Source organism: Tyto alba, unplaced genomic scaffold (assembly GCF_018691265.1).
Source record: "Tyto alba isolate M040663 unplaced genomic scaffold, T.alba_DEE_v4.0 Super-Scaffold_23, whole genome shotgun sequence".
Lineage (NCBI taxonomy): Eukaryota > Metazoa > Chordata > Aves > Strigiformes > Tytonidae > Tyto > Tyto alba.
This window is the reverse complement of record NW_024881297.1, coordinates 17845124-17857420: the sequence shown is the minus strand read 5'-3', so window position 1 is coordinate 17857420 and position 12297 is coordinate 17845124. Positions and strand designations below refer to the sequence as shown.

Here is a 12297-nt window from a genome sequence, read left to right as displayed (position 1 = left end):
GTCAATCTTCAAAACAGACAATTTTATAACTTGATTTTTTGGTCTTTTAATATCCTTGTAATCCAAAGTATAAGCATTCAGATAAAACCTGCCATGTGTTTTTTAATATTACCCTATGCTAGGTAAAATCTACAAGTCCTGTGGCTACTTCCATGACTCCACATTTTTCCACTTTTAGTTAACTGGTTTTGGTGTAGCTGGGAGTGGGGTAAAATCAGAGAAATGGTAATAAATCAGACCCACTGAGATTGTGAGCAGCTGATTTACTAAATGATAGATACAAACTCCCCCCAAAGAACCCAAGAAATATCTTTATGATATAAAAGGATCCTTAATTGAGGAAAGACACAAAACCTAGCAGATTAAATTAAACAATGGTCAAATTCAGATGGAAAATTCCACCCCCTGTCAAAACCCACATAAAGGAAAAGGATGAGGGTTCCTTCTTACCAAAGCTCTTTGACACAGCTTATTTTCCTACAAATGATATACATTACAACTAATTCAATTAGAAGTAATAGGATAAATACAGCAGGTTAAAGTTGATATTGCCTGCGTTTAGCTGAAAATCTCATCTGAAATCAGATTAAATTAGCATAACAGTAGCTCTGAGATCTGTGAATCATACAGGTAGATAATGTGTATTACGTGTTACCTATATGAGCTAACATATGTATATGTTAGGGCGGTGAGACACTGGCCCAGGGTGCCCAGAGCAGCTGTGGCTGCCCCCTCGCTGGAAGGGTTCCAGGCCAGGTTGGACGGGGCTGGGAGCACACTGGGCTGGGGGAAGGGGGCCCTGCCCGGGGCAGGGGGGATGGAACTAGGTGATCTAAAGATCCCTTCCAACCCAAGCCATTCTATGGTTTTTCCCACATATCAAGTTGCAGGAATAAATCAGAACATAAATCTTTTAAATGATATCTCAACCAGTGGGCTATAAATCTGTAAATGCTAGTGCTCAAATTTAAAACGAATAAGAAGCAATTTGTTCAGTAAAAGAGACTCAGAAAATTAGTAAAATTGAATCATCCTGGTAGTTAGGAATACGTTTGCTTTAGTGGCTCATTCTTTTCATTATATTCTACTTGTCAGTTGTTCTGCCATTTAAATAAAACCCAGAAATGGGTGTTACTCAATATTGTCAGCATCAGCATTTGTTTCAAATTTAGAAATACATTGTGTTTCAAGGAACTGTGAATAACATTCCTTATTTTTTCCTGGTTGGAGAAGTCATGGAATGGTCTTGTCTCTGGAAATTGTATTTTCCAAATGCCACTAGTATATTATTTATGAGCCTGATAGCATTGGTCACATGCAATTTTAAAGAGATAGAAATAGAACTAAGGAGTCATGCATCAGTATGGAAAATATTAGTTGCTGACAGGTACATAATTCTACAATTCTTCTCTAATGTAGAATTAAAAGTTATGATTCTGTGCTTAGTCTTCCCGTAAGTTTAGAGGATATTGTCTGATATGGTATATTTCTTTTCATTTACATAAAGACCAAAATACAAGGCAGTATTTTCATGGAGCATAAAATACAAAATAAGACTAACGAACCAATTACAGGTTACAGACATTATATATATATATATATATCCCAGATAATATTTTTATAAATACTTTTGATTGTGGCAAATGGTGTTTAATATGTTATAATAGTCTATATGATTGCATTTCCAAATGTGGGATTTTCTTTGGGTGGTGTGATAGTTCAGATGTATGCCTCTCTGTTTGCCAGTAAAAAGAACATCCTATGTCTGAGGGGCAGCTTTATCAAAGAGTCTCTCAAACAATACATTTTCAAGTAGTCCAAATTATTGCATTTATAAATTAAATGTGTGCACATATTAACCACTGTATTTCTTGATCCAAATGGAATACGTGCTAGATACATTTAGTTCAGGCTGCTGCCAAGACATGAGCATGGCCTTACAGCCATATTAAAGCTGATCTGTATGAACAAAGTCCTCGGCTTGCATCACTAAAGAAGTAAATCCAGAGCATTTAACAGTTTCTGGAAGTGAGAGCAGCATTCTTGTAGCCAGTGTGTCACCGCACAGTTCTTCCCAGGTGAGCGTTATTTTTCCTGGAACAAAGCATCCGAGGCTTAGAGAGCTTTCAACAAACCCAGGACTTCAACCTTTCCTGGACTATGCGGATGCACTTTCTGCACGTTCGTGTTACAGATCATGGACTGACCGAGCTGCCGCGAGGAAGGCGGGAAAGTAGTTGTCTTCTCGCACGTGTATGACCAAATGTGCAGAGTATGGAAGGGAACTTGCAACAAGTTGCAGAGCCACCCTATATGAGCTGTACACAAGTCTGCACGCCCTTAGGAGGTCAGCTGATGTACTCGACTTTTATGCAATATTTGAGAAGCTGACAGGGTTGGATGTTGTTTTTTTTTTTTTTTAAATTCCTAGATCTTAAATGCAGAGTTTACACTGATCCCATTTTAGGATCATTTAATATTGAGCTAGTAAGAGGTTTGAAATCCTGCATCTCATGATTCAGTAGAATTGTGAGGCATCGGTCCTAGAGGAAAAGCCAAAAAATTTTTCATGGAATTTAATAGTACCATTTCTTCCTAACAACTCACAACTTTAAAAGCAGTTTGCTCAAGTAAGCACCAATTGAAAATTCACACAAAATCATACATTTGAAATTCTTCAGAAAAGTTTCTAAAATACAACTGTTCTTCTGCAAAATGAAAATCAGCAGAAAGAACAGATATGAAATAGGATTCTTAGTCAAGTCCTGCCATGCCATATATATTTCTACTGTGTCATCATGAAAGATGCAACTTTTTTCGGCAAGGACAACATCTGTTTACCCTGCAAATCATTTTCCACACTGGCATTGAAGAAGGAGGAAAATTTATTATTTTTTTGGTTAAAATGCTGTGTCCTGTGCATGCCCTGTTGCTGGCCTCTCAGTAGGTTTTTCTCTTATGAGATTAACCAGGGAATGAATGGATGGCAACTCTCGGTTTTCTACAGATGCAATGATATATTTAATTATGGCCAAATTTTTAGTGCTAAATAATTAATGCATTTTTATTACAAAGCAATAATTTGGAGAAAAATATACCCAGGTTTCTTATTACTACTGAAGCCACATATTACGGTAGCTGTACTGAGTAGGCACTACATTGGTTATGTGTGTATAGGAGTGGTTATGTGTATATCATTTTAAAAATATGCATTTTGTATTCTTCTGACCAGATAAAAGGTGGGAAAGTGCATTATGTATCCGATGCTGGAATTGCTGGGAAAGTGGAAAGAAATATCCCAGAAGTGTACGCTGCAGATGGTCAGTGGCATTCAGTACTCCTTGAGAAGAATGGGTCTGCTACTATCCTGTCGGTAGACAAGACACATAGCCGAGACATTCTCCATGCCACACAAGACTTTGGTGGACTAAATGTTCTTACAATTTCATTGGGAGGCATCCCATCAAGCCAACTTTTCAAGAACACAGTTGCAGGTGATTTTTATTATTTTTTTTAATATAGTGCACGTGAGCACATTTGAACAGACAAAGGGTCTCTGTTTGCTTAAAGGTTTTAGAAAGTACTGTAATTCTTTATCAGTAATTAGTATACTTCCATCCTTTGCCAAAAAAACTGCAATTTGAATGAGTAAGAATTGCAGACTTTGTTCCTTCAATACACGTGGCAGCTCTGTTGTTTCCAAAAGCAGGCACTCCATCTGCAGGGCTTTTTGGAGGCAGGGGGTGGGTTTGCTTGCTTGTCCGTAAAGCAGTTGTTATAATCTTGTTATGCTAATAGAGAAGAAAGGATCTGTTCTTTACCTGGGTCAGAATCTGGAAAATCAAGTCAAGTCTCTTACTTGGACAAAAATGCTAAATGAGAACTTTGTCTCTGTAGGGGTTTGGTAAGCACTGCAGTATTTAGCCTGTTATTAATATGATTAAAATATTTTCTGAAGTTCCAACTTCCTCCTGCTTTATCCTGCTGTCAAATGAAGAATAGGTTTTATTTCTGAGCAACAGAAACCAAGGACAAAAAAGAACCACCCTCTGACTGACATCTAGCTGTTAGAAGTAAATCAATCTCCCTTAAGAGGTAAAGCGACTGTCTTAGACCCTGGCAAAAGAAGTAGATAACATGTATTTGATACCATTCCCCCAGAGATAAGTAAAGATGGAAGTGATTTTTAGCTACAAACTGTGAGATACTCCAGACTGCAGGCATAGGTTTCACAGAGTTTTTATATTTTAAAAATGGCTTCCTGACTTCAAGAATTGTGACCAGAAAAAGTGTCTTTGAGTGGAGCAAATTCATACTTCACATTTGTGTGTTGTGAATTTGTATGAAATGTGGCACAAAATCATATGATTGCTGTGCTAGCCTTTACCATTTTTACATACATGTTTTATGAGCAGCATATGCATGGAAAAGTCAGAGACTTAGGAAAGCTGGAACAAAGAAAATTGAGGACACTAACTTCTCACCATGCCTGATGCTGTGGCAGACAAATTAGGAATGTCTGGCTTCCATTAGGAATACACAATCCAAAATCTTATATTCATATGATTTTATTTTATTTTAATATTGGATTACATTGTGTACGACATACCAAGGATTTACAAGGGGGAGGTATAAAACTCTGCGTGAACTCAGAGTCAAAAATGTCTGCAGTACTGTTAAAGGCAGACAAACATGGGTGACAGTTCCAGGGCTGTAAAGCTGGTATATCCAGTAACATTTTCAAACCCAGGTAGACCTGACAAAATCCCCAGTTGCTGTTTATCACCTCACTGCTGCAAGGGACCACCAAGCACGCAGAAAGGTAATCGTCCATTTTGCTTGGGCTCCCACCTGGACCTAAATCCTCAATTTCCTCTTTATTTGGGAATGTAAAAACAGGAGAAAGTGAAAATATAAGTAATGATGAAAAAACACATCTCTTTCAGAATGGAAATAATACAGAAATATCGTGCTTGAAAAACTTAGAAGGTTCTTTCATGTCCCTTTACTCCACAACTTGCATCTCTCAGAAAGGGTATTTGATGTTGATACCCACTCATGTTTCATTTCTGACATCAGAGGGTGTTCAAATTTTAAAACAGCATACTTTGAAGATTATAAAACTGTAATATCACCTCATACAACTTGAGTATATTTGGTATTTCATGGCACAGTAAAATTTCATAACATTTATCTCTGTGCTACCTGTTTTACAGAGATTTTTACAATTATTCACAAAGTTACCATTCATAGTGGCTGTTCTTCCATTCCAGCAATATGTCTGCAGAACTGAACCCTTCTCTGGCACCACTAATGCATGGAAAATTTGCTCCTGTTTATTGTTTCACCCAAGTGCCATGCTTCAGAACTGAGCAGTGGCACTTTCCTTTTCTGATTATTTTTATTGATAATAGCCAATAAATTTGGTCTAGAATAATATCCTCCTGTAAAGCTGGCACCACACACAGCATCACAATAAGAGCCCATCAGAAATTAAGGAGAAACAAACAAGTTTCCTACAGAAACCACGCATGTGGACACAGGACATAACTTACAAACACATCTGCGTACCATTTTGTCGCAGCTCCAAGTAGAGGTCAGCATAAGGTTGAACTATCCTAAAACCCTTGCAGAAAGGATTAAGTCTGGAAAACACAGAGAATTATTAGGCTGGCAAAAGGCTGGATTTTTCCTGCGACCTCACGCACAACCACCACACAAAGGCTGGGGATAATACCACCTCCCTGGGCTCTCTCAGCACTGAAACTCAGCATCACCACTGACAGGGTAGTCCTACAGCCAAGCTATGGGAAGTTTGGGAAGAGGCCACCTGAGGTTCAGAGACGTGAAAGTATTGCCATGATTTTAGGAGACAGTAAAACAGGAGGCTTAGCTGAAGCACGATAGACAACTTCAGCACAGAACAGGGGAAACTGGAAAGGACACAAGCAAAGGGGAATGGAAGCTAATGTTTTCTGCTAGCACAGCCAAGCCAGCTGCACACAGGTTTCTCTCTGTGGATGATAAGAAGATTTAGAAATATGAGAAAATTAGGAAATAAAACCATTTAAGTATATTGAATGAAGTCATGAGAAGGAATATTTGTTCGAATTCATTTTAAAGACATTAAATACTATTAGATGTTTCCCTATGGTAACCATTTGAATTCTTGGCTTATTTACTGACAATGGAGCCTTTCAATTAGCTTCAGTGAAATAGGTCTATAAATTGAAAATTGAGTCAGTTTAACAATATATTTTTTTTAAAATGTAATGGTTCTGCAAAATCCAACCATTTGCTTATTGCTTAGTATTCTGGCAAAATAATTTTGCTTCAAGGGGAAACTACATTATAATAAAGATCTGAGAATATAGCCATCAGACTTCCTCAGATGAGTCTATCTGAAAGATAAGCACACTACAATCACAAAAGCATCCATTGGCATTGCAAACCTCTGATCTAACCTGTTCAATGAGCAGCAGAGTTGAGTCTATCTGTGAGCAACCTATTTTTACCAAAAATGCATTTTCTCATTTCATATTATGTTTTTTTTTTCTCAATTTGGACTTTATTCACAGTCTCCAAACCTGAGGTAGATAATTCCTAATCAGACAGTAGTTCCTTCTCCTATGCAGCCTACAGAATTCTTAAAAGCCAGATCAACATTTCAAATTATATTTGGGCCTCTGCTTAAAACCGCCTGCTTTTTTCAGATTTACTGAAAGCAATGGGAGTGCAAAATGTCTTACATGCCTTCTAGAAAACATGTTCATTTCAGCATCTTAATTGCAGGTTTTGGTACATTTTATTTACTCACCTAAGAATATTTCCATTGCTTTGAAATCTTAGTGTTGAAGTTAAAAAATGGTCTGCTTCTGAATTCTTGTCACGTTTGAAAGAACCGAGATATCTTGGTATCATTTATATAAGTTCCATGCATGTATCTTCAGAGAAATTACTTAATTGCTTTCTTATCTCTAATCTCCATTTCTATGCACAACTTAGATGTGAAAATCATTCATTTTAAAAGGTGCATGTATAGAAGATATGTCAGAAGCTCCAGGCATGACCAGCCTTTACTTAATCTTGTTCTGATTAAAAATAGATTTCAGTTCCTATCTAATATGAACACCCTAAAATTATCAAAAATTTATGAACAAAATAACTATTACAATGTAAGAGGAAATATTTAACAGAAGCAACAAATATTTCTTATACCTGAGCCTAAATGATTCAGTGCATATTGTCAGATACTGAAAAAATCTGTGAATGGGCCATCCTTGTAGCGAAATAAGTAAAGTTGCTCAGATATTGCACCATTATATAGTTAATATTGCAGATATTTTTGCATTAATCACAACACAAGGTAAAAATGTGGGGAAGCAACTGTAAGCTCAGTACATGTAAGATTCAGTCATGGAGACAGAGAGGCTTCATGTGCGTAACTAACAGCATGATTTACCTTGCACGCTGCTTAAAACCACATCACGAAGTAAGGCTGTCGCCTCCATTAGGTTTTCCATTTTGTTGCTCCTGTGTTTGTGTTTCCCCGTTCATTTCAGGGTGCAAGAGGCGCACTGCAGATCTTGTCATCTGCCGAGCCAAAAGGTTTCCCCTTTAGCCTGACATTGGTGCTCAGAGTGTCTGTGTTCTCCCTTGACAATGCATGCTCAGTCTTCAAGTCCTGACTGACTGTTACTTTTCCTCCCAGGCTTCGATGGCTGCATTTCCTACATCAGGTACGGCGGGGAGAGCCTTCCCTTCGCTGGCAAGCATAGCCTCGCCACTCTTTCCAAAACGGACCCCTCAGTGAAGATTGGCTGCCGCGGCCCCAACATCTGCGCCAGCAGTCCCTGCTGGGGCGAGCTGATGTGCATCAACCAGTGGTACGCCTACCAGTGCGTCCCACCGGGCGCCTGTGCCTCCAACCCCTGCCAAAACGGGGGTAGCTGCGAGCCCGGGGCACACACCGGCTTCACCTGCAGCTGCCCTGAGGCGTACGCGGGACGGACGTGTGAGGCGGTGGTGGCCTGCCTGGGGGTCTTGTGCGCCCCGGGCCATGAGTGTAGAGCGGGGATCAATGGTGGCCACATCTGCCTCCCGTCCCCACACCCCGCCGAGCTGTCCCTGCCCCTCTGGGCCGTGCCGGCTATCGTGGGCAGCTGCGCGACGGTCCTGGCGCTGCTGGTCCTCAGCCTCATCCTCTGCAACCAGTGCCGAGGAAAGAAGTCAAAAGGCCCGAAAGAGGAGAAGAAGACGAAGGAGAAGAAGAAAAAAGGGAGCGAGAACGTGGCATTTGATGACCCTGACAACATCCCACCCTATGGCGATGACATGACCGTCAGGAAACAGCCTGAAGGGAACCCGAAACCCGACATCATCGAAAGAGAAAACCCGTATCTCATCTATGATGAAACCGACATCCCGCATGCCACGGAGACAATACCCAGCGCCCCGCTGGCTTCCCCTGAGCCTGAGATCGAGCACTACGACATCGACAACGCCAGCAGCATCGCCCCCTCGGACGCCGACATCGTCCAGCACTACAAGCAGTTTCGGAGCCACACGCCCAAGTTCTCTATCCAGAGGCACAGCCCGCTGGGCTTTGCACGGCAGTCCCCCATGCCCCTGGGAGCCAGCAGCTTGACCTACCAGCCCGCCTATGGGCAGGGCTTGAGGACAACGTCTTTAAGCCACTCAGCATGCCCTACTCCAAACCCCCTGTCTCGGCACAGCCCTGCACCCTTCTCCAAATCGTCAACTTTCTACAGGCACAGTCCGGCAAGGGAGCTGCACCTCGCCATAAGGGAAGGGAGCCCACTGGAGATGCACAGCGATGTCTGCCAGCCTGGCATTTTTAACTACGCCACTCGGCTAGGAAGGAGAAGTAAGAGTCCACAGACCATGGCAAGCCACGGTTCCCGACCAGGAAGCCGCCTGAAGCAACCCATCGGGCAGATCCCTCTGGAGACTGCTCCTCCAGTGGGGCTGTCGATCGAAGAGGTGGAGAGACTGAACACCCCTCGCCCCAGAAACCCCAGCATCTGCAGCGCAGACCATGGCCGGTCCTCTTCTGAGGAGGACTGCAGAAGGCCTCTGTCCCGGACGAGGAACCCGGCCGATGGTATTCCCGCGCCCGAGTCCTCCTCCGACAGTGACTCCCACGAGTCCTTCACCTGCTCGGAGATGGAGTACGACAGAGATAAGCCCATAGCGTACACCTCCAGGATGCCCAAGTTATCCCAGGTCAATGAGTCCGATGCGGATGACGAGGACAACTACGGCGCCAGGCTGAAGCCGCGGCGGTACCCTGGCCGCCGAGGCGAGGGGGGGCCAGTGGGGGCACAGGCGACCGCCGCCAGCGCCGGGGAGGGCTCCCTACCCGTGAAGCTGGGGCAGCAAGCGGGAAGCTTCAACTGGGACAACCTCTTGAACTGGGGCCCGGGATTTGGGCATTATGTGGATGTTTTCAAAGATTTGGCATCACTTCCTGAAAAAACAGCAGCAGCAGCAGTGATTGAAGACAGCAAAGGTGGTACAACAAAGCCTGTTTCCAAGGATGGGGAAGCAGAACAGTATGTATAGGCTTTATGTTCTGGTATTGCCACAGTGCAAAGCCATGGGGACCAGTCAAACCATTATATGGTTGTAGAAAAGCAAAGGTCAGCATCTGAACCCCAGGCCAGTTTGGTTGGAGGAGACTTTAAAAATAATAACCATTATGCTGCTGAAAGAGACTTAAAACATTTTTAATTTAATTGTTCTTGGATGAATTTATTTCTCCTGCATGCATTGTATTTGAAAACAAGATATTTGGCGTGCAGCCTTTGAAAAGGGTTTCCTATTTACCATTGTTTGGTTTGTGATTCTTAAATTAATAATGCTTTGTTCTGAAAATGAACTAATTTTTTTGTTTTTAATTGTGAAGGATGTGCATATTGTCTCCAGCTACTAACATGTTTTATGATTCAAGAGTATTGAGGATTTAATTTTCCTGAAGAAGTGCATGGAAGAAGGATGGTGAATGAAGGAATTACAGTAGTAAGGTGTCTCAGAAAATGTAGTTACCATATCCTGAAGTTGCTCACGTGTAACTCTATGGATTAAATCAGCTTGAATAATTGCTGGCAACAGTGCTGTAAGTCTTATTCCATACAAGAGGTGCTAGAAGCAGCTCAAGCCAGTCAGCACTTTAGGAGTTTTTTTTTCTTTTCAGCTTATTTGTTTGTTTGTATTTTTTCCCTCTTCCCCCCCTCCCCCCTCCTTTTATTTGTTTTGTTTTGATTTGGTTTGTTTTTTGACAAAGTTGTGTGAGAGCTTCTGAATCTCTATGAAATATTTGGGGATGCTTAACCCTGGTCCCTGCCTGCCCCCCTCAGTGGTTCCAGTGGGAGGGGAGCCATTGGCATTTGTCAGCCCAGCCAAGTAGCCTGGCACCCGGCAGCGGCAGTGCCATGATCAATGGGAGCGAGGGAAAACCCCTTGGATTTCCACATCTCTTGTTCTCTCATCTCGGCTGTGCCGCTGCTGCGGTCTGTGCTTCTCCCCAGATTTCATTTTCCCATCTGTACTACGGAAAGGTAGGAAAAACACCTACCTCACAGGGGTGTTGTGAGGACTAAGTAGTTAACTTGTCTGAAGTGCTTAGACATTATAAAGCACTATAATAAGTATTATCATAATTATTATTAAAGCACTGCCTAGCCTTTGTGACCTTGGAGTGGCATTTTCTGCATTATATGATTTTCTGTGATGGAAACTTTGAAGAATTATTTATTGTATAGAAAATTACTGCACTCTAGCATTTTGGAGCGGATATGAGGGAAAACTACTTGTAGATTCATTAATGTAGCTTATTGTTTGTCCCAGATTCCCTAAGGTTTTAGGTAAAGTAGAACCTCACAAATTTCTTACATCTTCATGCAGATCTGATGAATCTATCGTACTCTGTAAAAATTTCAATTTTTTTTTTTTTTACTTAAGCTGTGTTTTTATATCAATATTTTCCTATGCTGAATAGTTTTCTTACTTTCAGGGAAGGTAAGAAAAATACTTTTTTTACATTTGTTACTTATGTAACATCCATATTTTTCACATTTTGATAAAATTGTAACATACTGTATGCTTTCTACCTGTAAATGCCAATAATAGAATTAAAATATTTATTTAAAATCTTCAGTGTGTGTTATTGAAAACCTTTCATCTTTTCTCTCTCTCTCTAATTTCCACTCCTTGGTCTTCACTTTTCCTAGCTTTTTATTCAGAAGATGGGCTTTAAGAAGCAAGGTGCTGATGTAAAATTATGCATTCGGAGTTCATTCACAGTGAATGCAGCACTAGTATTACTGTGGAAATTAAATTATTCTCTCTGCAGAGGTGCAGCACAAGCCCAGTGCACTTCTTGAGGTCCTACTGAGTCCAGTGTGGTTGTCCCTTAGAAAGGGATGAATTTCACCAATGGTGAGAGAAGCATTCAGCATATCCCTCTGGTATTTCATGAGTGAGCTTGATATGATCAAAGAGCAGCAGGCTTCACCTGTCTCAGGAAGATGGAGAAGAGGTGGTATTGTGACGTTGTTGAGCCTAAGATAATGCCCAAAAGTACCAAATCTACTTTCAGATTTCTAATAACATAATAAAACTATATTTCAATACATAGGGGTTTATTAGTAGCAACTGGTTTTACATTTGTTAACCAAGACTTCCACCTCTGCTCAAAGCTGAAGCTTTCTATTACATAGATAGTTAGGAGTGTGAGAACAAGAGCTTTTTTTAATAAAGCAGCAGTTGAACAATAAATAACTGCATTCTTGTATATTTGTAAGAGAGTAAATCAAACTTAGATAACTTCTTGGAGAATGCAAAGAGTGAAAAAGTTAAGACTGTAGGCAAGAGGTGAGTTCTGAGGTTACACTTTGAATTAGTGGCATTTTATTTAAAGAACTTAGAATAACAGTTTTAGTGTTTTTTATCTGTTACTTTTTTATTGTAGATTTTTTTGGTCAGCTTGTCAGAAGCGGAAATGAGGAACCAACTCTTTTTGGCTTAAAATGCTGCCAACTTTATCTTGCCCCACAATAGTGAAAAGATAATGGGCCAAAGTAGCCCACATTTGTATGTAAGTAGTTTCATCTGAAATAACAGGAGATCCACAAATGATTTTGGAGTTTGAGAAGTTGCTGTAACTAAACATCTGTTAAAAAGCTGTATGTTTAGTTCGAATATTATCCCTTAATACAAACTGTACCGCATCCAAGCAGTGATTTTAATAATGCATGAAAACTTTAACAAATTAAA

General features: G+C 40.8%; 1 protein-coding gene across 1 annotated transcript in view; it reads left to right on the top strand.

Moving 5' to 3' along the window:
- The window catches only part of FAT4 (FAT atypical cadherin 4), a gene marked incomplete at its 5' end in the record, with an annotated part of 149356 nt that extends 138181 nt beyond the window's left edge, over positions 1–11175 (top strand). Inside the window, 2 exons of the mRNA XM_032997838.2 lie at positions 3233–3494; positions 7712–11175. Coding sequence (XP_032853729.2) covers positions 3233–3494; positions 7712–9585 — 2136 coding nt within the window. The remainder of the gene's footprint in view (positions 1–3232; positions 3495–7711) is intronic.
- Between the last annotated feature and the right edge of the window lie 1122 nt (positions 11176–12297).